Source organism: Staurois parvus, unplaced genomic scaffold (genome assembly GCF_062004578.1).
Source record: "Staurois parvus isolate SC_StPar_1 unplaced genomic scaffold, SC_StPar_1.0 ptg000207l, whole genome shotgun sequence".
Lineage (NCBI taxonomy): Eukaryota > Metazoa > Chordata > Amphibia > Anura > Ranidae > Staurois > Staurois parvus.
Genome location: NW_028318003.1, coordinates 2,097,651 through 2,123,576, shown reverse-complemented (window position 1 = coordinate 2,123,576; position 25,926 = coordinate 2,097,651). Strand labels below are relative to the sequence as shown.

At 40.8% G+C, this 25,926-nt stretch overlaps 1 protein-coding gene across 6 annotated transcripts in view; it reads left to right on the top strand.

Annotated features, from left to right (window-relative positions):
• GRIK4 (glutamate ionotropic receptor kainate type subunit 4) overlaps positions 1 to 25,926 on the top strand; it is a 475,013-nt gene that overhangs the window by 442,148 nt on the left and 6,939 nt on the right. For all 6 annotated transcript variants that reach the window (XM_089678554.1, XM_089678550.1, XM_089678553.1 and 3 more), the window contains 4 exons: positions 6,549 to 6,658; positions 14,239 to 14,412; positions 22,872 to 23,037; positions 24,525 to 24,750. In XM_089678554.1, coding sequence (XP_089534680.1) covers positions 6,549 to 6,658; positions 14,239 to 14,412; positions 22,872 to 23,037; positions 24,525 to 24,750 — 676 coding nt within the window. The remainder of the gene's footprint in view (positions 1 to 6,548; positions 6,659 to 14,238; positions 14,413 to 22,871; positions 23,038 to 24,524; positions 24,751 to 25,926) is intronic.

The window sequence follows — 25,926 nt, the reverse complement described above, 5'->3', positions numbered from 1 at the left end:
TGATGTCAAACATCCCGGGACACTTCATGGGCATTTTTTTCTATCATCTGTAGGGGAGGAAGAGGGGCTTTTTCAGCTAAACACACCCTCTGTCAGGATCAGATTTGAACCTGGAACCTCTGTGATGTCTGTGTTTCTTCTTGCTGTGCAACCTGAAGTGCTGGACAGCTCCCTGCCTGATTCCATGGAAAACCTTGCTTCGTGTTTTGTTTCTGGTGAACCTTGAACCCTTTGCTTCTCCAAAGAACTTCCTGTTTTTTAGCCATTTCTTCAATTCCTGTTTACCAGATTATTTTGCTCCTTTCACTCCTGCTACCATCTGTACCTTCACAACCAATTTGTTGCTGACCTGTGGCTTGTTCCTCAGCTGCGCTTTAGCTTGATTCTAACCTGTAACCATATGTTACCAACCTTTGGCTTGTTTACTGACTACACTTTTGCTTGATCCCTACTTGCTCCATCTGCCACTAGACCCTGGCTTGCTCACCTCCTGATGAGGAGATCCTGAGGGCCATGACCTGGCACTAGCATGTAGCAAAACTCATCCCCATCATCAGGACCTGGCACTAGCATGTAGCAAAACCCATCTCCATCATCAGGAGCTCTGGTGAAGGCCAGTTAGTGTTTGGGTGAGTCCGCGTCATCCGCCAGGATTACCTGCTCGTGTACTTATCCTGCTGGTTGGTGTGAACCTCTCTTCTTCTAAAGTTACCGGTCTCTGAGTTTTACCCCTGACTGTGACACCCTCCTGCCTGCCTAAGGGCAAATGGAATCCAGGAAGTAAATGCTACATGAGTCATCTTCCCTTACTTAAGATGACCACAGCTGGAAATGCTATGCGGGTGTTTTCAAAGTGATTTCCTAACATAATAAAGCATGGAGACATGGATGGATGGGTTTGCTTTGAAAATTTAAAACAAACAAATTAAAATCATCAGATATGGTTTAGTTTCACTTTAAAACGATACTAAAGGCTTATTTGTTTTCTTTTCTAAAAATAAGAAACATGTCTATACTCACCTGCTGTGTGCAGTGGTTTTGAACAGAGCAGCCTGGATCCTCCTCTTTTTCAGGTCCCCCAAAGGCTCACCTGGCCCCTCCCTCCTGTTGGATGCCCCCAGAGCAAGCAGCTTGCTCTAGGGGCACCCGCTACTCTTTGTGTCCATTTACACATGGAGGCATGGCTCAGCCCTGTCCCCTCTCTCTTTTCATTGGCTCACTGGCTGTGTCTCAACAATAGAATGCATGAAGGTAAAAAACCTTGAGCCTTTACTACCACTTTTAAGTGCAGTAGTAAAGGTATCCACTTTAACCACTTGCCTACCAGGCACTTATACCCCCTTATTTACCAGGCCAATTTTCAGCTTTCAGCGCTGCCGCACTTTGATTGACAATTGCGCGGTCATGCAACATTGTACCCATATGAAATTGTGATCATTTTTTTCTCACAAATAGAGCTTTCTTTTGGTGGTATTTAATCGCCACTGGGCACTTTACTTTTTGCGCTATAAATAAAAAAAGTGCACAAAATTTGAAAAAAAAAAAAAGTTTCTTTGTTTCTATTATAACATTTTTCAAACAGGTATTTTTTCTCCTTTACTGATGTGTGTTGATGAGGCAGCACTGATGGGCACTGATAGGCAGTACTAATGAGGTGGCACGGATAGGCGGCACTAATATGCAGCACTGATAGGCGGCACTGATGATGGGTACTGATAGACGGCACTGACTGGCATCACTGCTGGGCACTGACTGGCGGCACTGACTGGCACAACCCCTGGGCACTGACTGGTGGCACTGACTGGCAGCACTGCTGGGCTGCACTGGTGGGTGGCACTGGTGGGCAGCACTGGTGGGTGGGCACAGGTGGGTGGCACTGGTGGGCACAGGTGGGTGGCACTGCTGGGCACAGGTGGGTGGGCACAGGTAGGTGGCACTATTGGGCACAGGTGTGTGACACTGCAGAGTGGCACAGGTGGGTGCACTGCTGGGCACAGGTGGGTGCACTGCTGGGCACAAGTGGGCGGAGCTAGTGGGCGCACTGCTGGGCACAGGTGGGCGGAACTTGCGGGTGGCACTGCTGGGCACCGATCATCAGGGCACTGATCATCCCCGCTCTGACAACTGCCGGTTCTCGGCAGTACTTTCCTCACGATCTGACAGCGTGAGGAAAGTGCAGCCGAGAACCGGCACTTGCATTTCCCTCTGATCAGCGTGTCATTGGACACCGCTGATCACGTGGTAAAAGGCCGCTGTGATTGGCCTTTTACCACATCACGTGATCAGCTGTGACGTCCACTCAGAACTGGCCGGCCGCAGTGCAGCCGTCATTCGGCTATCTGCGGTCGGCAGGTAGTTAATATACACATACAATCCCACTTACAAGACTAACAGAAAAAATCAGTTTATCCAGAGTTCAGCAGGAGACAAGGACTGGTAGCCCCCCATCGCCGATGAAGAAGCTGTCTTTGCAGATACAGCTCTTCCATCAATTTGTATGTTTTTTTTATAGCTGATTCCTTTAATACTGCACTTTAGGACTATTTTATTTTTTGTTAGCTCCAGGCTTTCAGAGCTTTATCCAATGTGTACTTAGCCATACTTGCTGCCATATGCTCTGTTTCAGAAAAGTGGACAGACATTAATTTTCCCACAATGGATCTGATCAAGCAGAAACTGCAATTTATTAAAACCATGGACATATTTGCATTGCTACTTCAGGAGCCTGCAATTATTTCAGAGAACTTGACCTCATTAAAGCCCAGTATGACCTCTCTTGATAGTCAGTCAGTCTAGATAGTTTTAAACTCAAATACAACTTGTTACCCTTCAAGTATAACAAATTATGATAAAAGATTAGTTCAGCCACGTTCCCTCCCTCTTCTTTTACCCCCTCCTGTCCTCTAACTCCTCTCTTCAAAATTTATTTCAACTACATAACTCCATATGGAGGCTTTTTTGAAAATCAAACACTTATTTATTACTCCATACTAATAATAAACATGAAGGAAAAAAAAAATATATATATATATATATATATACAGTTGTGTTCAAAATAATAGCAGTGTGTTGAAAAAAGTGAATAAAGCTCAAAATCCTTCTAATAGCTTTTATTTCCATACACACAAATGCATTGGGAACACTACACATTCTATTCCAAATCAAAACATGAAGAAAAATATATCAAACTTGTGTTGTTCCTCTAAAAAAATTGAAGAAAAGTGAATATTAGATTGTTAAAAAAATAGCAGTGTTTGTATTCTTCTTTACAAACTCAAACATTCACTATAGAAACTGAAAAATGTTTGATGATTTTGCTTTCCTTTGAATCACTTAATTAATATTTAGTTGTATAAGCACTGTTTCTGAGAACTGCTGTACATCTGTGTTGCATGGAGTCAACCAACTTCTGGCACCTGTGAACAGGTATTCCAGCCCAGGATGATTGGACTACATTCCACAGTTCTTCTCTATTTCTTGGTTTTGCCTCAGAAACTGCATTTTTGATGTCACCCCACAAGTTTTCTATTGGATTAAGATCCGGGGATTGGGCTGGCCGCTCCATAACGTCAATCTTTTTGGTCTGGAACCAAGATGTTGCACGTTTACTGGTGTGTTTGGGGTCGTTGTCTTGTTGGAACACCCATTTCAAGGGCATTTCCACTTCAGCATAAGGCAACATGACCTCTTCAAGTATTCTGATGTATTCAAACTGATCCATGATCCCTGATATGCAATAAATAGGCCCAACACCGTAGTATGAGAAACATCCCCATATCATGATGCTTGCGCAACCATGCTTCACTGTCTTCACAGTGTACTGTGACTTGAATTCAGTGTTTGGGGGTCGTCTGACAAACTGTCTCTGGCCACTGGAACCAAAAAGAACAATCTTACTTTCATCAGTCCACAAAATGTTGTGTCATTTCTCTTTAGGCCAGTCAATGTGCTCTTTGGCAAATTGTAACCTTTTCAGCACGTCTTTTTTTCAACAGTGGGACTTTGCGGGGGCTTCTTGCAGATAGCTTGGCTTCACATAGGCATCTTCTAATTGTAACAGTACTCACAGGTAACTTTACACCTTCTTTGATCTTCCTGGAGCTGATTGTTGGCTGAGTCCTTGCCATTTTGGCTATTCTTCTATCCATTCGAATGCTAGTTTTTCGCTTTCTTCCACGTTTTTCAGGTTTTGGTTGCCATTTTAAAGCATTTGCGATCATTTTAGCTGAGCAGCCTATCATTTTCTGCACTTCTTTATATGTTTTCCCCTTTCCAATTAATGTTTTAATCAAGGTACGCTGTTCTTCTGAACAATGTCTGGAATGACCCATTTTCCTCAGAATTTCAGAGAGAAATGCACTGTAACCAGCATGTACAACATTTGCTGCCTTCCTTCCTTCCTTAAATAAGGGCAATAATTGCCACCTGTTTTTCAAAGAATGAATGATCTCACTAATAGAACTCCACACTGCTATTATTTTGAACATGCCCCTTTCAATTAGTGATTCAATTACACAGAATCAGCAGCATGCATGTCATGACTGTTGGGTCTGTTGGATTTCTATTACTCTACTACACCTGCTAGTAAATTATTTGCCATGTAGAAATATCATTTCTACCAAAAACAGTGATTGATCAGGTTAGTGATGTCTGACTGCTATTATTTTGAACACAACTGTATATACACAGGGTCTTGAAAGATATATATATATACATATATATATATATATATATATATATATATATACAGTTGCAAGAAAAAGTATGTGAACCCCTTGGGATTATGTGGAGTTTTGCATGAATTGGGCATAAAATGTGCTCTGAACGTCATCTAAGTCACAACAATAGAAGAACACAGTCTGCTGAACATAATACTACACAAACATTAGATGTTGCCATGGTTTAATTGCACATAACATGTAAACATTCACAGTGCAGGGAGGAAAAAGTATGTGAACCTTTGGACTTAATAACTGGTTGACCCTCCTTTGGCAGCAATAACCTCAACCAAACATTTCCTGTAGTTGCAGATCAGACCTGCACAACGATCTGGAGTCATTTTGGACCACTCCTCTTCACAAAACTGTTTCAGTGTAGCAATATTCTTGGGATGTCTGGTATGAATCGCTCTCTTAAGGTCATGCCACAGCATTTCAATGGGGTTGAGGTCAGGACTCTGACTGGGCCACTCCAGAAGGTGTATTCTGTGCTGTTGCAGCCATTGTTTTGTTGAATTACTTGTATGCTTTGGGTCATTGTCCTGTTGCATCATCCATCCTCTGCGGAGCTTCAGTTGGCGGACAGATGGTCGTACGTTTTCCTGCAAAATGTCTTGATAAACTCTGGAATTCATTTTCCCATCAATGACAACAATCCATCCAGCCCTGAGGCAGCAAAGCAGCCCCAAACCATGATGCTCCCTCCGCCATGTTTCACAGTGGGGATGAGGTTTTGATGTTGGTGTGCTGTGCCTTTTTTTCTCCACACATAGTGTTGTGTGTTCTTCCCAAACAACTCAATCTTGGTTTCATCTGTCCACAGTATATTTTGCCAGTAGTGCTGTGGAACATCCAGGTGCTCTTTTGCAAACTTCAAACGTGCTGCAATATTCTTTTTGGACAGCAATGGCTTCCTCCGTGGTGTCCTCCTATGTACTCCATTCTTGTTTAATGTGTTCCTTATTGTAGATGTGTCAACAAAAATGTTAGCATGTGCCAGAGATTTCTGTAGGTCTTTAGCTGACACTCTGGGATTCTTCTTTACCTCATGCAGCATTCTGCGCTGTGCTCTTGCAGTCATTTTTACAGGATGACCACGCCTAGGGAGAGTAGCAACAGTGCTAAACTTTCTCCATTTGTAGACAGTCTGTCTTTTAGTGGACACATGAACATCAAGGCTTTTGGAGATACTTATGTAACCCTTTCCAGCTTCATGCAAGTCAACAATTCTTGATCTTAGGTCTTCTGAGAGCTCTTTTCTGTGAGGCATGGTTCACATCAGACAGTGCTTCTTGAAACCAGTAAACCCAAAACAGGTGTGTGTTTTTTAAGGGCAGGACAGCTGTCAGCAACACATCCAATATCATCACACTGATTGGAGTCAAGGTTGGCTCACTCCTGGCTCCAATTAGCTCTGGGAGAAGTCATTAAGCTAGGGCCTCACATACTTTTTCCTCCCTGCACTGTGAATGTTTACATGTTATGTGCAATTAAACTATGGCAACATCTAATGTTTGTGTAGTATTATGTTCAGCAGACTGTGTTCTTCTATTGTTGTGACTTAGATGACGTTCAGAGCACATTTTATGCTCAATTCATGCAAAGCTCCATGTAATCCCAAGGGGTTCACATACTTTTTCTTGCAACTGTATATATATATATATATATGCACTGTATATTGTGTGCATGTGTATAAAACCATTATATATCACCTTTAACTACTTTGTAATATGGATGCTATGGCATATTGTTTGATAACATTGAACTTGCTTTTATATTTACAGTGTAATTGTTTTATATTCTCAATTAATCAATTGTGTTTTATTGCAGGGCAGAAAGCCAGGCTACTTTTCCTTCCTAGATCCATTCTCACCTGGAGTATGGCTGTTTATGCTTCTTGGCTACTTAGCTGTCAGCTGTGTTTTATTCTTAGTAGCCAGGTAATGTTTGAAGTTATTACATTTCCACTGCCATTTATTGAGGTATATGTCACAGATGCCTGTAACTAGGTGGTTATGGCCCAAACCAATTTGCCAACCACCTTGGCTGTTCCTGTCTACATAAGCTTTTATTACTTTTCTGCAGCTGTTTTTCAGACTGAAATTAATTGTTAAGCACAAAGACAGAAGTCAGTCTTTCTGCAGTTTAAACATGAACATGGGAATAAATAGGAACAAGAAAAGGAGTAGAAAATAACAATGAAACAGACACATAAAAAGAACAGCTTACATTTGTACATTCTGACATAGTCATTTGGAATTTGCCACAGCATCTCTTGTACTGACAGTGTTCAAATGGAGAATTGTTAATGGCCAAATCTGTCCTCCATTAGCTTTCTGACTGTATTTTGTGTGTTTGATTTTGAGAGAATAGTCAGAGGCATAACCAGGGGCAGACTGACAACTCATGGGGCCCCTGGGCAATAGGGGATCATGGGGCCCCTGTGTCCTTGCCCAAACTCAAAAAAGCCTATGAAAAAGGTACCAGGGGCATCTCATGGGGCCCCCTACTGACCCCGGATTCTCGAGCAGTGCCCTAGTTTCCAAATGGTCAGTCCGCCCCTGGCATAACTATTTCTGGAGTCATAATGCAAATAATTAAAGTGTCCCCTTGTTTCCCCTCTTTCTATCTGAAAAGAAAACCCCACTATTATGTTTTATGAAAACCTACTGCTTTGGTGTTAGTCTTTGTCTAGGTACTATACTGAAAACACATTATGACTTCTAACTTATCTGCAAACAATGTTGTTGTATTAAGAAATTATCATGCACTGAGATTCAACTAAGACAACTTCCTTTCTAGGTGTGTTCACCACTGTGGCAGTAGTTAAAACTGTAAATGAAAAAAAAAGTCATCCAAGAGACGCTGGGGTTATACATAGTGGTAAGAGGGAAAAAACATTTGAAGAGCCCACTGGCTCAGGTTTGGCTGCTAATGACAGACAAGGCTACCTTCCAGTGGGTACCCCAGCAGATTACCAGAAAAAAAAAAGCTTGCATACATGGAAGGAGAGCCAGACAAAAAGATGAGAGCCCAAACTTATTTATTGGAATTGTGCTAAAAGACAGCCAATAAATTTCGGGGGTCAAAGGAACTCCTCCCTCATCAGGGCTACAACAAAGTAAAATATAATGTGAATATGTAATTGTGACTAATAAAATCATGAGCCTAACAATCATATAACATCATGGATATTCGGCTACATTTCTTTAGTGAAAAACCCCCAAAAACAAAGAGGTGTATATTATTTAGTCTGTATGAAAGTTATAGCTTCTACAATCTATGGCAGCCCTTTTCAGCATTTTTAACATGGAGGAACCCTAAAATAATGTTCTGTTCTGAGGGAACCCCAGCTTTTATTTACCATATCTACAGCTCATAGTACATTGGTAGAATTCTCAAGAAGAAGAACAGATAGATAAAAAAAATCATTAGTTTCAATGGGAACTTATATGAGAGGCAGAAATTGCTTCTTGCTCAAGGATCCCCTAGCAACCTCTGGAGGAATTCTAGGGTTTCATGGAACCCTGGTGAGAAAGGCTGATCTATAGTGTACAGTATATATTTGAAACTTGATTAGTCCTGATGCACTCTGCCTGGCTATTTCATTTCTTGACGCTTGAAAAAACCAGGACAATACAAATACCCCCAAAGTAACCTCTTTTTGGAAAGTAGACACCCCAAGGTACTTAGTAAGAGTCATGGTGGGTTTTTGAAGTTGTAATTTATTTCACATTTTTTTATTCACATACTGTGACTGCAACACTGCATCACCATATGACTGGTGTGGTGGTGATCAGGGAAGCTGACTGTTCACAGTATATAAACAAATATATACTGTATATGTATAATTTTTATTAAATTTTTTTTTTATCTTTTTGTTCTTTTTTACATACTTTTACCAGAGCTGTACAATATCACCATAGAGGTGATCAGGATTTCTTTTTACACTGATTGCTTATTGCAGTGATAATCACTGTATAAGCAATCATTTTTACACTGTAATTTTGAATGGTATCCGTTCATATGCCATGGTGTACAATTGTGATAGCTCTAATTGGCCACAGCTATCATATGGTACAGGTCTGCTGTGATTAGCCCTGCACTATGTAATCAGTGACCAATCACATAGATCACAGTAGTACACAATGAATGAATGAACGCCATTGTTTACAACTGACATGCAATCACTGTGATTGGTCACAGAAATCACATATTACCAGGGCCACGCACAGCGGTCCTGTACAACTACCTGTGTTCTGCTGTGTCTGGTGGACACAGCAGGTCACAGATTGCACCGCTGCGCACCCCTTAGGATGCACATGAGACACGCAAGTGGGAGGATGTCCTACAACATCCACCTGGGCTAGCAGTGCACCCTGGGGTTGTTGTCCTGCAGCAGAATACATTTGCTGCAAATCACATGCCTCCCTGATGGTATGGAATGATGGAGAAGTATCTACCTGTATTTTTCAGCATTGAGGACACCATTGATCCTGTCCAAATCTCCAACTCCATTTGCAGAAACGCAGCCCCAAACTTGCAAAGAACCTCCACCATCCGTCACTGTTGCCAGCAGACACTCACTATTGTACTGCTCTCTAGCTCTTTGGTAAACAAATTGCCTCCTACTACAGCCAAATATTTCAAATTTTGACTTAACAGTGCAGAGCACCTGCTGCCATTTTTCTTCACCCCAGTTCCTATATTTTCGTGCATAGTTGAGTCACTTTGTTTCCACATGGGAGATATGGCTCTTTTGCCATAATTCTTTAATGAAGACCACTTCTGGCCAGAGTTTTCTGCACAGTAGAGCATTGTGTATCTTACATGTGCTGCGTTATTTCTTTGGCCAACCACTACATCTGTGGTCCTCAATGTTGACCATTTTGTTTGTGCTTCTTCAAGGAGCTTGAGCAGTACACTTGAAACTCCAGTCTGCATTGAGATCTTTACCCGGGAGAAACTTTGCTGATGCAGTATCTCATATCTGGTTGCTGTGCTTGCTATGGTGTATAACCTGTGACATGAGACGGTCTTCCACAACCTCACCTTAGCAGCAGTTTGGCTGTTCCTCTGCCAGTTTTAAGCCTCCTACACAGGTGTTTCTGTTTCATGTGATAAATGTGTTTCAACCTACATATGAAATGAATGTTCATTAGCACCTGCTTGGTATAATTCATTAATCATACTCCTGACACTAATCCTAGAAAATCCCTGACTTGTGCAAGCATACAAAGTGTGCAAGTATAAGAATTGATGCTGGTTTGAGCCACACCAAATATTGATTTGGTTTAGATTTTTCTTCTGTTTGCTCAATTTGCATTTTGTAAATTGATAACAGTAAACTATTAAAATATATATTTTTTAAAACATGCTTACTTTACAGCACACCTGCCTAAAACGTTTGCATTGTGCTATACATCTAACAATACAAAAAGTCTCCAGTGCCTCACCTCTTGAATAGGGCTAAATGCCTCATCCTGTGTTAATAAAAAACCAACAGAGCTCCCATGGTGGGGTACAGTTCTCTAAAGTCAATGAAATAATGGAAAATCAAAATCAAACATATCATCTTCATATTGCCCAAATACTAAAGAAACTGTCATATTGGTCCCAGAGACATAGCATCTCCTAGACCAGTGGTCGGCAAGCCGTGGCTCGCGAGCCACATGCGGCTCTTTACAAACTTAAATGCGGCTCTTCTGTGTGCCGGGCGCCCGCTCCCCTCCCTCCTCTCGGGCGGTCGCCCGCTCCCCTCCCTCCTCTCTGGAGGCCGCCCCCTCCCCTCCCTCCTCTCTGGAGGCCGCCCCCTCCCCTCCCTCCTCTCGGGCGGCCGCCCCCCTCCCTCCTCTCGGGCGGCCGCCCCAAAAGTCAGGACTCTGCAGCTGTCAGGATGTAGGCGGGGCAGCCAGGATGTAGGCGGGGCAGCGTGACGAACTCCTCTCCTCTCACAGTCCGCCCTGAAGACCAGAACGGCGCGGGAACACGGCGAGAGGAACGCGCGGAGCAAAGGTAAGTGAATTGACACGGGGGACTTACTATATGGGGGATGAATTACTATGGGGGATGAATTACTATATGGGGAATTAATTACTATATGGGGGATGAATTACTATGGGGGGACTTACTATATGGGGGATGAATTACTATATGGGGAATGAATTACTATATGGGGGATGAATTACTATGGGGGATGAATTACTATATGGGGGATGAATTACTATATGGGGGATGAATTACTATGGGGGATGAATTACTATATGGGGGATGAATTACTATGGGGGATGAATTACTATGGGGGGACTTACTATGGGGGATGAATTACTATATGGGGGATGAATTACTATGGGGGATGAATTACTATATGGGGGATGAATTACTATGGGGGATGAATTACTATGGGGGATGAATTACTATATGGGGGATGAATTACTATGGGGGATGAATTACTATGGGGGATGAATTACTATATGGGGGATGAATTACTATATGGGGGATGAATTACTATGGGGGATGAATTACTATATGGGGGATGAATTACTATATGGGGGATGAATTACTATGGGGGATGAATTACTATATGGTGGATGAATTACTATGGGGGATGAATTACTATATGGGGGATGAATTACTATGGGGGATGAATTACTATATGGGAGATGTATTTTCAGTTTTAAAAATGTGGCTCTCAAAATAAATTTCAATCGTGGTTTTGGCTCAGTTGAAAAAAAAGGTTGCCCACCACTGTCCTAGACCAATATGACACTTTCTTTAAGCAGTTTATACTTTACCTCTGCAGAGGATTTTGAGGAACTCCAAACCACAAAATGACTAATCAACTTGACTTATATAGAGTTTAGAGAGGAAATTCATAGGTAATAGGGACAGGCTTCAGATTTTCCCAAACTGTTAGGGTTCAAAAAAGCAAAAGAAAGAACAGGGGCAGGTTATAAGGTTTGGTCCCGAAGTTTACCTTGTCACAAGACAGGCTAGGTCTGACTTTCCAAGCTAAGAGTTCTGTAAATGTTCATTTTTTTTATTGATTATGAATGGCCTATATCATGTCTGGATATCACCTGTGTGCCTATTTTGGATCTTACATTGTATGGAGTGGCATTGTTGCTTGTGTTGTCCTTTCATCTGCTACTTCTCTGCTTATCCTCCTAATCATGGCAGATTTGGGTGGTATTCTGGCTTGGCATGACAGAGCACATCTGCCACCACCCCCTGTATAGCAAGTGTGCCTCTTTGGGCCTATTTTTTAATTCCCTGTTTTGCACTCTGTGTGAAGCAGTGACAAGCGGAGCCTCATCCTGACACCATAGCCTCTCCCTGCATGTTTACAGACTGGGCATATGTGAGTAGCACAGGCAGAGCTCTGCTGTGAATGCACCTGTGATGTACAGTGAATATTGGACATACCCCTTCCCCCTGCATTCAATACGACAGTGCTTTTCTCAGGCAAGTGCACAGAGACAGAGAAAAGTACTGTTAACTATCCCTCATTACCTATTTGTTTCAATTCAGTGTGCTCAGAAATCAGTGGAGAACAGGTGCTGCTGCCACACCGTATCTCCGCTCCTTCAGCACAAACTGTATGGTATAAGCACTTTGTACCATAGGGGTATAGAGCAAGTAAAAACTTCTGAGGTGAGACTTTTTCTTTAAAGTGATTGTAAACTTGGTATACTTACCTGCCCTGTTCAATGGTTGCACAGAGCGTTCCTGAACCTCATCTCCTTGGGTCCCCCTCCTGCTGTCTCCGCTGCTCCTTTTCTGTGTCTGCCCCATAACAAGCCGCCTGCTATGGGCTCAGACATGCGAACTTACACCTAAGCTGGTCTATGTGTATTCATAGATACACAAGGCCTGGCTCGGCAATCTCCGCTTACAGGATTTGATTGAAAGCAGCAGAAGCCAATGTCTGCCACTGCTATCAGCAAAGTGTGGGGCTGGAAGACTGGAGAGGAGACTTACAGCCAGGCACAGCGGTGGATTGATAAAGGTCTCAGGTAAGTGTTAGGGAGGAGGAGGGGGGGTAACAGACTGTGCACTGTCTTTTACTTTGATACATAGAATGCATTAAGGCAAAAAAAGTTAGTGTTTACAACCACTTTAAAGTGGTTGTAAACCTCAGACATGAAATCTGAACACAGCAAAATGTTTACTTGCCTCTCTCCAAAGTTCTGTGGGGGAGATTTACTAAAACTGGCACACTCAGAATCTGGTGCACTTGTGAATGGTAGCCAATCAGCTCCTAACTTCAGCTTGTTCAATTAAGCTTTGGCAATAAAACCTGGAAGCTGATTGGTTTCAATACAGAGCTGCACTAGATTGTGCTCTTTCCAGTTTTAGTAAATCTCCCCTGCTGCATTCTGACGTCTGACATAATAGATCATGAGGTTTACAAGTCAGCACCTTTTACCCCATTCTGACCCATCTCTAAGTGCTACTGAAGGATACATTCATTTTCTAGTTTTGTTTTGCAATTATAGTATATAAGTATTATTAAAATGAATTTTAGTGTTTTTGTAAGTGTTTAGTATTTTTGCTTATTATTATGATTATCATCCTGTTTGAACAAATCACATCATCATCATCATCATCTTACAGTTTAAAGTAAATAATTTCTTTCAAAAAGCAACATAAAATGACACCATATAAATGAAAAGCAAGCTTCCTTATGTATCTGCATATACTGTATCTTCAAATTAATTTCCAAAATCCCAAAGAGTCTAAAACTCAAGTTGCTCTAGTCATCTCTTTTCTCCTCCTGAAGTTGCCCAGTATATTCAAATGTATGCTACTGGTGGTGGTATGCACTTTGAAGGAGTAGGTGTTTGTCAGGTGCTTGAGGGTCCATCAGCTCAAGTATCCTCACAACATGTAAATATATATTCCCGGATAGTGATGGGATGAATGTGCCAGGGTTCAGTGCAGGGGGTCCCTGGTTGATAAGGACATGGGCCTCTTCCTCACAACCCTGTCCCTGTGGTTATGGGGTTCTGCAGGTGGGGGTTTATTATAGTCTGCCCCTATGCGTCATTTCTATTTGATGTATAGTTCCTTTGTTATCTGCGTGAGTCACTTCTAATAAGGTTTCCTGACACCGAGAGCTAAAAAGGTGACAGGGGAGGGATCCCCAGCACACAGCCTGTGATTAACAGCCTCAACTCTGTTCCGGTCTGCTAAGGGAAGGTGCCCTTCCCTCCAGTCAGCTCTCAGAGCTCTTTTACAGTGTGTAACTGCAGCCCCCAACTCCCCCCTGAGTCTGTGAAAAATCCCTTTATCTTTGAGTTTTACCAGGATGTACAGAACAAATGGCTGCAGATAAACATGTACAACATATGTAGGAGGGTCTGTTCCATCTTTGTATATCACCTGAGGCTACTCACATTTACTGGGTATAGGTAAGGGTTTATAACCACTTTAAAACTTGATGTTCCACAATGCATAAATTATACAACATTCAACACACTATAAGCCAATTACGTTTTATTTTGTTTCCTTGCTTTAGGTTAACTCCATATGAATGGTACAGTCCCCACCCATGTGTTCAAGGACGGTGCAATCTTCTAATTAATCAGTACTCTCTTGGTAACAGTCTGTGGTTTCCAGTTGGTGGTTTTATGCAGCAGGGATCTACCATTGCGCCAAGAGCTTTGTCTACGCGATGTGTTAGTGGAGTATGGTAAGAAAAGAAACAATCTTCAGCTAATGTTTCAACGTTGAATGTCTCTGTGTACTGATATCAATTTTCACATAATGACAAAATTAGGTAAAATTCTAAAGTAACATACGAACAGCCGCTAAAAGTGTTCCAGTACCTGCTCCCCCATACTGCAGCATAGCTATTCTGCAGGCACATTTTAGTAAAGACAATAAACAGTACGGTACATATTAAAAGTTGTGTTCTAAATTATTTTTGTGTTAGGCTGTAACTGACCTATAAATATAGATTAACAACAAACAGCACAATTGCTACTCTGATTGGAACCACAGAGTATGTTTTGCCATTCGCCACCAACTTATCCAAAAAGAAGCCAGCAAAAGTTTTCTATAGTGCACAGTAGCTGTCCAAAAGTCTGAATCATAGGTATCTGCATTTTCCTGATGTCCATAATAGTTTAGATGTTTCTGTTAATAGGTATAGACTGTTGCTTAAAATCTTAATGTTGCTGACAGAACACTGAATTCTGTGTATTTGAATAGTTGGCACAGTCATGTCATTGAAAATTATATCTAGATTCAATCAGCACAACCTCTAAAATAATGAATGAAATGAACAAATAAACTATATTACTGAAGAACTTGTTGCTCACTCAAACACTGTGCAGGTGATTCCACAACACCTCCTCAATTAATCAAATAATCCAAAATTAGTGTAGCGCAACAATATAATATGGATAATAAAAAACATATAAATAAAGTCCATAAAATGGTGAACAAACTCCAAAACACCACTCTGAAATTCGTGACACTATATCTTCAATTTTCATCAAGTGCCATGCGTGCCTCCACCCAATAGGTGAAAAACTTGCTCACCTCCTAAAAAATCAAATAATGATCATCAAAATCCCAAAGATATCTGCTGGTTATACTTTTTAGATCAGTGTCTCTCAACCTTTTTTCAGTCAAGGTACCCTTTAAATTCTGCACAATCTTGATGCACCCTTTAAAATTCTGCACAATCTTGAGGTACCCATTACAAAATGTGAAAACTAAACTAATAGTTTTGCAGAATGCAGCAACATCTGCACATGTGGGATACCCAACATCAGAGGTGATTTATTCTTCCAAAGCAAATACACCTTTGCACACTGGTACTCACTAGTATTCCATTGTTTCTCTTCTCCCTCAGTTTTTGTCTGTCACTCTGCTAATGTGACCCCAGTGCTGATGGAGAGGGGTTGGGGAGGGGCAAGGAAGGATGCTGTGCAGAGACCCAATGTCCTTTTTATCAACTGATGACATAATTGTTTTTTTATGTCGGCGGTGATTAGAAAGTTCTAATGGTGCACAATGAAAACCTGTGGCTTTGTGTAACTAAAAGGCAGGCTTGATCCACTTGCTGGGTTCTATACAATTTTTGGGCATTTTGCCAAGGCAGCCCCGAAGATACCTGAATGCACACCAGGGTGCCTGAGCACCCTGGTCAAAAAAGACTGCTTTAGATAACCCCCTTCACAAACCTCTTTTAGGTCCAGGGTTTATATAATCTTCAAAAATAAGTCTACACATATGACACTAGACACAGATCCCATAAAACAAACTTCAGTAGGACCTACTGAAGAAGCCATATTACAGGGCACAACGCGCATATGAGGGAGAAGCCAAGCCCGAGCCATGACATCGTACCATCTGTCCAGTACCATCTTAGAATGTAATGTAGTAAGCTGGGATTGTCACAGTATCATAAAGCTTTACTGCACACTATTTTTGTAAGTGTTTTTAATCTTTGGGTGTCTAATACATTTTATAAAACGTAGAGCACTGTGGTTTTGCCTTTTTGTTTTATGGGATCCGTGTCTCATGGCATATGAGCATACTTGTTTTCAAAGAGTATATAAACCCTTGAACTAAAGGAGGACCGTGAAGGGGGTTATCTAAAAAATGTAGCCGGCAGATATCTTTGAGGTATTGATGAGCATTATTTGATCTTTTACAAGGTGAACAGGTTTTTCAACTATTAGGTGAAGGCATGCTTGGCACTTGATGAACATTGAAGATATAGTGTCAAGAATTGCACAGTATTGTTTTGGAGTTTGTTCACCATTTTATGGAATTTATTTATATAAATTTTATTATTCACATTACATTGATTCGCTACACTAATTTAGGATTGTGTCATTAAAAATAAAATGTATAATGTTTCCTGACAACAAATCAGTACAAATATAATAGGGAAAATCTATGTGGAATGTGATAGATAGTTTTACTATTAATCAGAAGTGTGGGAGTATCCAATGATGTGGGCAGTTCAGTTTCATAAATTAATCTCAAAATAACAGTTCGAAAATAATAAATCCTATTTAATTTACTGGTCTGTTCATTTTTGGCATAAAATATAGTGCACAATGATTTTTTTTTTACTTGCTTGTCCTGAGTGAGTGTAGTGACTGACATTCTGCAGTCCTGATGCAAAGTAATCCATCTAGCAACTAACAATATACTGTATACACCGTGCTTTCAAAATCAAGTACTGCGGATTTCTGTATAAATTGTTTCTCCTCTAAACAGCCATTCTTAAAACGTATCTTCTGTATTAGTATTAAAAGTCACAGGGCAAAAGACAGCTAAGATTTGTAATTTCTTGGCATGGACAGTTCCATATCAAATTCTAGTTAAAATAAGAAGGTATTGCAGAAAGTTATTCTTTCTGGCACTAAACCTTCCCCTCACATTTTAGCTGCCTGAACCCATGATACATGTATTTGTAAACTGCCAGTATCAGGATTCGGGCTATCCTCTTATGCCTGAGGAAAATTCACCTGAAAAAGCTCTTACCTGGAAATGACGGTGATTGGCCAGCTCCTTGCTGTCCATGCTTAAAGCACCTTCTTAGAAGAGCAGTGGCCATCTTGGCATCACACCCTGAGCTCTCCCTGCAGCTTCTGGCTGGCATAGCTGGCTGACACACAGTGATAAGCGCTTTCTTGTTCTCTTCTCTCTGCTATTGCTACTTGGCCTGCTCTGACCTGCTCCTGCTGCATAGTAGTCTCAGTGCTGCTCTACTTACATCTGCAGTGGTGTACCACAAACACCAGCAAGCAGCTGCACTGCTTACAGCATTGCTTACAGTCCTGCTCGTGGTGTGGGCTATCACTGAACTATCAGGATACTTAGCACATCTAAACTGTTTCACTGTCACCTGACATAAACCCTATCGATAAAATGCTATATAGTCTGTAACTTGTTTATGCAATTTAAAAGTTGTTTTCAATATATTTATGTCTGTAGGTTTCAATAAGTTGATCCTTTACCAAAAAATGTACTTCCTCTCATCCTCTTCCTAACCTCTCCCTTTTAAGCAGTTACAGATAATTTACATGCTTTTTTAAGTAAATACTTTTTTTTACTACGATAATAGTGCAGTCATCCACTGCCTAATTTCTCCCCTAGTAATCGGCTGCCCAAAGCCTTCTGGAATATCCACATCACACACCCTAAAAAGTTGTACCTTAGTGTGAGCCGAAGTATCAAAAAAAGTCATCCAGACATACTCTATTCCCAGCAATGGGTACCTGCAGCAGGAAACTAGGGTGATGGCAATCCAGAGAGGCAAAGGGCCCTACAGCAATTATCTCTGAATTTTTCACAGGATCTGTAGCACATCTAGGTGCATAAACCTCTCCTCTTGGTACAGAGCTAACAGTTGAGAAGAATGAGACCAAACTACCTCCCTTGTCGCAGGAAGTATTCCCACCTCCTGGTGGCAAAGGCCTGACAGCCCAACCTGAAAGGGACTACCTGGTCTGAAGAACCTGGTGGTAGACCCAGAGATTGAAGATTTTAGGGTATACAAACTTTGGAATATTTTAGTGAGGGTGACAGGTAGTTACCAACACTGGAACCCAGCGATGCCTAATCGGCCCAGATTTTGAAGGTGTTAGGACCTTTGGGAAAGTGCTTACTGTAAGGATCCATAAAATTGACTTTCCTTACAGCAGGTTATCTGAGCATCACCCAATGGAGATGCCAAGAAAAGGCAATAGGCTGAATACAAGAGACAATGCTCCAAGACACAGCAGGTATGCCTGGTTTGTGCAGTAGCTCAGGCAACCAGAGGCAAGGGATTAGCCTGTGAGTTTAAGAGGCACTCTGCATATGAATATTGGAGAGGTGAACTACTCAAAAACCCACCAGGAGTCACAATCAGCCCCCCTAAGAAGTGGGGGTACAACTTCATGCTGAAGGCTTTTTAGAGGGCTTAGCTAGTCTGTGACTTTGATTACTATGGGCTGCCTGAGAAGCAGGTAGTAGGGCCTTTGGGCACCTACTGCGGAAGTAGAATGATGGGATTGCTCTGACTTCTCTCTAGATCTTTTTTGAGGCATTAGTTTACTCTGACCTCCCCTGGGATCCATAACACAATATCAAGTGTAGGGCCAAAGGGATATTGCCCCTCGAAATCCAAGTGAGTAATTTGATCTTTTGATTTGGAATCAGCCCCCAGCAGTGCAACCAGAATGGACTGCACATCTGTGTGGACATCAAAAAACCCATACAGGACATAAGCTTAGATGCTTTTAATAAGCTATCACAACTGAAGCATAAGACTCCAGGCATTTGTTCCACATGTTCAATTAGGCAAGGTTCTAGGGGAGAACCTGCCAGAATAAACTGGGATTTAAGGAGGTATATCAAGTACTGGTCAGCAGACTACTTAAAGGTAAGCACACCTTCTATCCGTCTAGTAGTCTAATATGCTTTAACAAGTTTAACATGGTTTAATATGTGACGTCATTGGTTGTTAAGACATCGGCGGTCCCAGCAACCAACCAATTCAGAGAAGAGTGATTGGGAGGGCCTGCGCTGGGGAACAGGGTCTGGGTCATGGCTCAGTAGATTCGTTTCGTTGACAGAGACCTGGGGAGGTGCGACCACAATCTGTGGGGAAGTGCTGGCCACCACAGCACCCCCTAGATCTGTGCTTTTCAACAGATTTGGCAGCTCGTGCTGATAAGGGTCAGAGAGCAGGTAATGACCAGGTCACTGTAGGCCACAGTAGGAACAGAGTGGTTCTCCTCATGATGCTTTGCAAAGTAGGAGCAGCAGCTGGATGGTGCTGCATCTATGCTGAGTGGTGGTCAGGAGAGAGCAGATTGTGTTTCCATTTATCATGTAGATGATGATATAACCCTAATTCCTGTGTCCCTCAGTGGAGAAAAAATAAAACATTACTGAAAAAAGCCGAGGAGAAAGAAAATGGACTTTACTGGTACCAAGAAGGACGTATACACATTTAAAACAATTAGACATATGTTTATTGATTTAAAAAAGCTATGTTAAAACCTATGCTGGGGAAATTAGACATCCCTTTTGGTACAAAATGGTGAAAGCATATGCCACAACCACATATAGATCACTCATAAATATATAGCTTCCGAGTGAGAGGTTTCTCTAAAAAAAATATAACAATTTACAATGCAAAACATGTATAAAGCATATGCACAATATGCCAAATAAAGAAGCAAACATATTTTTTCTCTCTTGTAATTTCCTGACTACTCACATATTGCTTCAAAAAGAGCGGGCGTAGGCAACCAACAACACCAACTTTGCCTAAGTATGGCTATTTGGTGCTAGTTATAACTATACAGACAAAAAAGGTATTCTCAAAACATTTACATTATACCGATCTATATAGTAATTATAACTGGATATATCCACAGACTGGTGTTATGATAACTAATAGGTTTTTATTTACATTCCATTCAAATCAAATGACTTTGAAGATGTAGCTAATTATGGGTTCACACTAGTAATAAGGCAGCTCCTCATAGATGTGGCCAACCATGCGTTCAAACAGTGATGATGAGACATCTCCCCCGACATAAGGATAGCCACAACTGGGATCATAGAGGAACCAACCTATAAATATGAATACATATGAGCAAAAACCTCAATACATTACCTGTTACTTATAATGCATATTCATATACAGACTAGGTTCTTCCAAAGATCCAATCCATTCTAAAATAAATCAATACAGGGTATTTTATTGGCTGCTTATCAAGCTTCATATAATACAACATATCAAACAATTGCTCCACATACCTGTATACAGCCCAAATGCTGTACTGAAGTTTGATAATATGTTCAGCACAATGACTATTATACTGCCATCCCGATTTCCACTCAGCAAGTAAACAATATCCGCTAGATAACACATCAGATGGTAATCTACCAGTACCTTTAAATAATTAAACAGTGACAAAGATGTCAGATGTAACCTAACTCATAATCGCCATTCTACATCAAGTCACCATATCATTTCAACTTATCTCATAATCGCTACATCTGACCACAGTGCACGCCACAGCAAATAAAGCAGAGATAGAGTAGCTTAAATTCCCCAAATGGTGCCTTTACAGAAAGGAATGCCAGGCTACATCCATTGATGTCACATGCCAGCGCCATGCCTGATCCTCTACTAGTTATATCCTGCAGCATTGTAGAAGCTGCCGACCCAGGCCACACATGCGCATTCTCTGCAGTACCACAGGTGAGGGGCCAGACTGGCCAGCCGGCTTAAGCACTGCCCCCGGTCCGCCCACCAGGCGCGCAAAATGTCAGCCCAATCCACAGCCACCGCAATGCCCACAGATAACACATCACTAGAGCTTGTATCTCATATCAGCCAGCTCCAGCCACAACACCAAAAAGATAGTAAGAGAATATCTATAAACGCCGTGCTAGACATCTGCCATCCACTGGCAGCCCAGATGAAAACCCTGGTCATAGACACAAGCACCAAAATAATAATAAACAGGAACCAAAATAATAAACTCATTCATGTAATAAAAAACACCCTACTGCACCATTCTACACCAAACATTTGTCACACAGGGCTCAAACCACCACATAAGGAAGCCGACACATCAAAACACCGCATTTCCATTTGCAATCTGTAAGAACAGTCAATGACTATTATACTGCTGAATATTTACATATATAAAGCTGAATACTTATCACCCCATACATGATAGATCAAATTGATCAAGGCGAGCCAGATGATTATATATTTATCTGTCAGACCAGGGGGGCATAAAAAATATTCCATTACAAAAATAGTTTGACACTGAATGCTTCATTTAAACCCAGGGGGAGGTAACCCTAGGAATATAAATCCTATGTAGAAGGCCCCACATTTGCAAAACATGATACAGACCACCCCCTTCGTCTGGCAGTACACATAGGGGGGGATTTACTAAAACTGGAGAGTGCAGAATCGGTTGCAGCTCTGCATAGAAACCAATCAGCTTCCAGATTTTATTGTCAAAGCTGAACTGATCAAGCTGAAGTTAGAAGCTGATTGGCTACCATGCACAGCTTCACCAGATCCCAAATGTTCTAGCTTTAGTAAATCCCCTCCATGGTGTCTAGCCATATGTGTCATTCAATTTGGTAGCATGGTAGAGCTCCCTTCCAAAATCCATTCACAATATTCACAGGTACCTCACCTAAATGTGTCTTTCCTTTGTCCCTGTATATCAGGTGTTTCCTTAAAATGAATATGGACCAATTGATCCTTTAAGGACTTGTTTTTTCTGTAGGAGATCTCTGGATACTCCTTAATATACTTGCTGACAATAGAATCTCTGGTTAGCAAGTGCCAGGTTTGTTGTATGACCTTTCTTACTGCCCAGTTTTGACCATTTTTACAAAAAAAATGTAAACAATATAGTTTTACAGGGTGCTGTGTTTAATATATAGAAAACTGTACAATTCCAAGATAAGATATCATGCACTGGAGGGGAACTGCATGTCAAAATTTATTCTTCTTTGTTGTCAGGTCCAAATGGCCATTATGGCCATGTATTTTTTGTAATACAAAAATTGCATGCACCTAACATGAGGGGTTCCAACAAACATTCCACCAAAGCTTGCCGCTATGATAAATTTATGCAACTATCACTTGCGTTGCATAACAGAGTCCCCCAGAGACCAAGCTACGCTACAAACCCATCACTGTGATGATTGGCCTCTATTAACCAGTAGTGGACCATGGCAGGGGGTGAACTAGAGCCCACAACCTCAGAAGCTTGTAGCTGTTTGAGCAACAGAATGCTCCAAGTTTTTAAGCTTCCCCTCTACAGAAATGCAGAAATGATATTCCTGTAGCGATGTAATGGTGGTTTGATAAATATATTTGGCCCATGGGTGCATTTTAATATAACCATAAACAAAGGGACATTCTACCACCCTAGTACATTTTCTGGAAAATCAATATGCCAGGAAACACACAGTTTTAACTCAAGGAAATAAAATTGGAATATATATATATATATACACTGGTTGACGCAAGAGAGCTTCCTCCACCTGGTACCTTTAGCTGTGTAAACATCAAGTGTCATGTTAATGCTGGGATGTTAAAAGTAATGCCAAGCCATTATATAATCAAAGATTGTGTGTTTGTTTTAACAGGTGGGCGTTCACCCTGATAATTATTTCTTCATATACAGCAAATCTTGCTGCCTTTCTTACTGTACAGAGAATGGATGTACCCATTGAGTCAGTGGATGACTTGGCTGATCAGACTACTATTGAGTATGGTACCATACATGGAGGATCCAGCATGACTTTCTTCCAAGTAATTATACCCATTGTACCAAACAGCTATACAGTATACAAAGATAGGTCAGCTACATAGAAGACTTTTAATTGCTTGCTTGACCAAGCCTTCTTTACACTACTTTATAACATGCTAATTTAAATGTAATGCAAATTAGCTATTTTTCAGATCTCTTAAGATAGATCCGGTCTCTGCTTCTCCCACTGGAGTTTCTACACTCCTCTTTGCAACAACATGGTGTGGCTGCACCATACAGTTTTGCGCATCCAAAAACATGTTACATTGTTTTTCAATGCATGGGGATGCCATTAAGGATTAATAGAAGCACAGATTGCTAAAGAGCGTTGTGTCTTGCCTGCGGGTTGGGGAATGTGTGCGATTAGCATGTGTTTCCCGACCCAAATATGTGTGAGCCTAGCCTGTGATCATAGAAAGAACTTTTCTCAGTGGAGGAGAGGGCAGGAAGGGACCCCCATCAGATCAGCTGAGCCCCGGGACCTGGAGTTATCAACTCCACAGTGTTGGAAATTTAGCAGGAGGAAGAGGACAGGGCAGCTCTGCAGTGAAGATCTCTACAGAATCCAGCAGCCTGCACATTCTAGGAAATACTTCAATACCGGGAAGTAAAGTTATTAAAGCTGTAGAGAAACACGTTTTTTAACTAAACGTCAGCTTTAAACAGACCTGCACCTACAACATTGCCATCATAGTGCACCTAAAGGGAAATATTAAATATTACCTCTAATACCATAAAGGTAACCCAGCTATATTGATGATGCACTGCTGTAGCTGTTCACTTTTTATTTATTACTAGGTGAAATATTACAGCTTATTAATGTCAGACTGCATTTTCCTGCAAAGCAACATTTTATATGTTCCCCAGTCTGTTAATTTCAGCCAATATATAACTGTGCATCCCATTTGCAGAATTATGCCATGTTTGTCTTTGTTTTCTGCAGAGACAGCTTTTCACTTAAAAGTAATATAATATGTAATTTCACCAGTGATTGCCAACTTTATATAGCCAATAAATAATACTTTACATGCAGTATCTTTACAGAGCATTTCTCGCACCAGTGAGTTGTATTTTGTATTTCATTAGCAATCACTCTGGTTGTGTCACATGGGCTAGAAAAGTGTCCATTCATTGATAATCAAGGACCATGGAGCTCAATCCAGTAATGTGTACATGTAACATATAATATAAAACAAGAACACAACTACGCTTCTCCATCTGCTTGAATTCTGTTGCATACACTGTAGTACATTCACAGTATATTAGAGAGAATAAACACAGGTAAGCAGATTTTGCGGGATGTTTCAGAGATTCAAGGCTGTTGGATATATTATATTAAGTTTACTATTCTTTATATAGAAAACAGAAAATTCAAGAATTCCATTAAACATTTATGCAAGCTAAATTTCAAAGCACAAGCTTATATTGTTACAGTTGTTCAGTAACTAATAATATCATAATGTGATAATGCTGTGTTGTTAATTATTAGAATTCTAGATACCAGACCTATCAACGGATGTGGAATTACATGCATTCAAAACAGCCCAGTGTGTTTGTCAAGAGCACTGAAGAAGGGATTGCCAGAGTGCTGAACTCAAACTATGCTTTCCTTCTGGAGTCCACTATGAATGAGTACTATCGTCAACGCAACTGTAACCTCACTCAGGTTGGAGGTCTGCTTGACACAAAGGGCTATGGCATTGGAATGCCTCTAGGTATGTGCAGCCATGAGTTTAAGTATATTTCCCAGCTTTCTGAGATGGTAAAGAGAAACCTTTTGCTACAAGACATTAATGCAAGGTACAATGGTTATATGGATTAGTTTGTACATAGTAGACATGTGGGATTTGTTTCCTTACAAATCGAAATTCTGACAAAATGTTCATTATTCAGAGATTTGAATGTATCCGAATCTTCAAATCGCAATCATAATGAATTTCAACTAATCCCAAATAAATTATAATGTAGACTAAGTCATTCCATATTCATTTGTTTGTGACTTCAGAGGGTGTTGTAAGTTCTATAATATTGTCACACTCTGTATTGGTATGATTGGCCAAATCCAAAGTCAAGCAAAACATCAAAGTCAAACAAAACATCAAAGTAAGTCGCATCAAAACAGCAAGTCACATCAAAGTCACAAGCAAGTTGCAATGACATAACAAATGAATCTGAATCTTCCAAAATAACTTCTGAAAATAAGAATTGATTCAGAACATTGAATTTACTAAACAAATCCAGATATACGAAAACAAATTCTGAAGACAAATCATTCTAACATAATGAATATGACAAAACAAAATGATTGACTTAACAAATGAATATGAAACTAAACCCTTTTTTTGTGCATATCTCTAGTACAGAGGTTTAAGCTGGTTCAGCAGGGAGTGGCCGAATTTTGATCCATGTGTGGCTGCTGCTGCTCAACAATTGACTTCTGTCAAACGAGCTTGTTAAAACATTTTTCTAGATCAGCGGCTGATCATTGAATTCTAATCAGTGTATTCTGGAGGATTCCTCCATCCACCTTGCTTGTATAGATAGGGGAATCCATTTGTGTTTTTTTTTTCGATTAACCCACTGCATGATCTCTGGCCAGTCTTTGACTGGCAATGTTCTAGTAAGCAAGATATACAGCATCTCTACTTGTATTTTCCTTTTACAACTTTTTTTTCCTTATCTGAGATGTACACTATGGAGGAGATTAGATTTTTGGCATAGATCAGTAGCTAAGAAACTGAAATTATTAGTCCAACTCAAGTCTTCCTCTGCTACTGTATGTAGTGCTTACTAAATGTAATATACCAAGTAAATGGAGCTCAAAATGAATAACAAAACCTTATAAATTGTTGCAGTTAGCCCATTTAAACTCAAAAAGTTAAATCTATTTA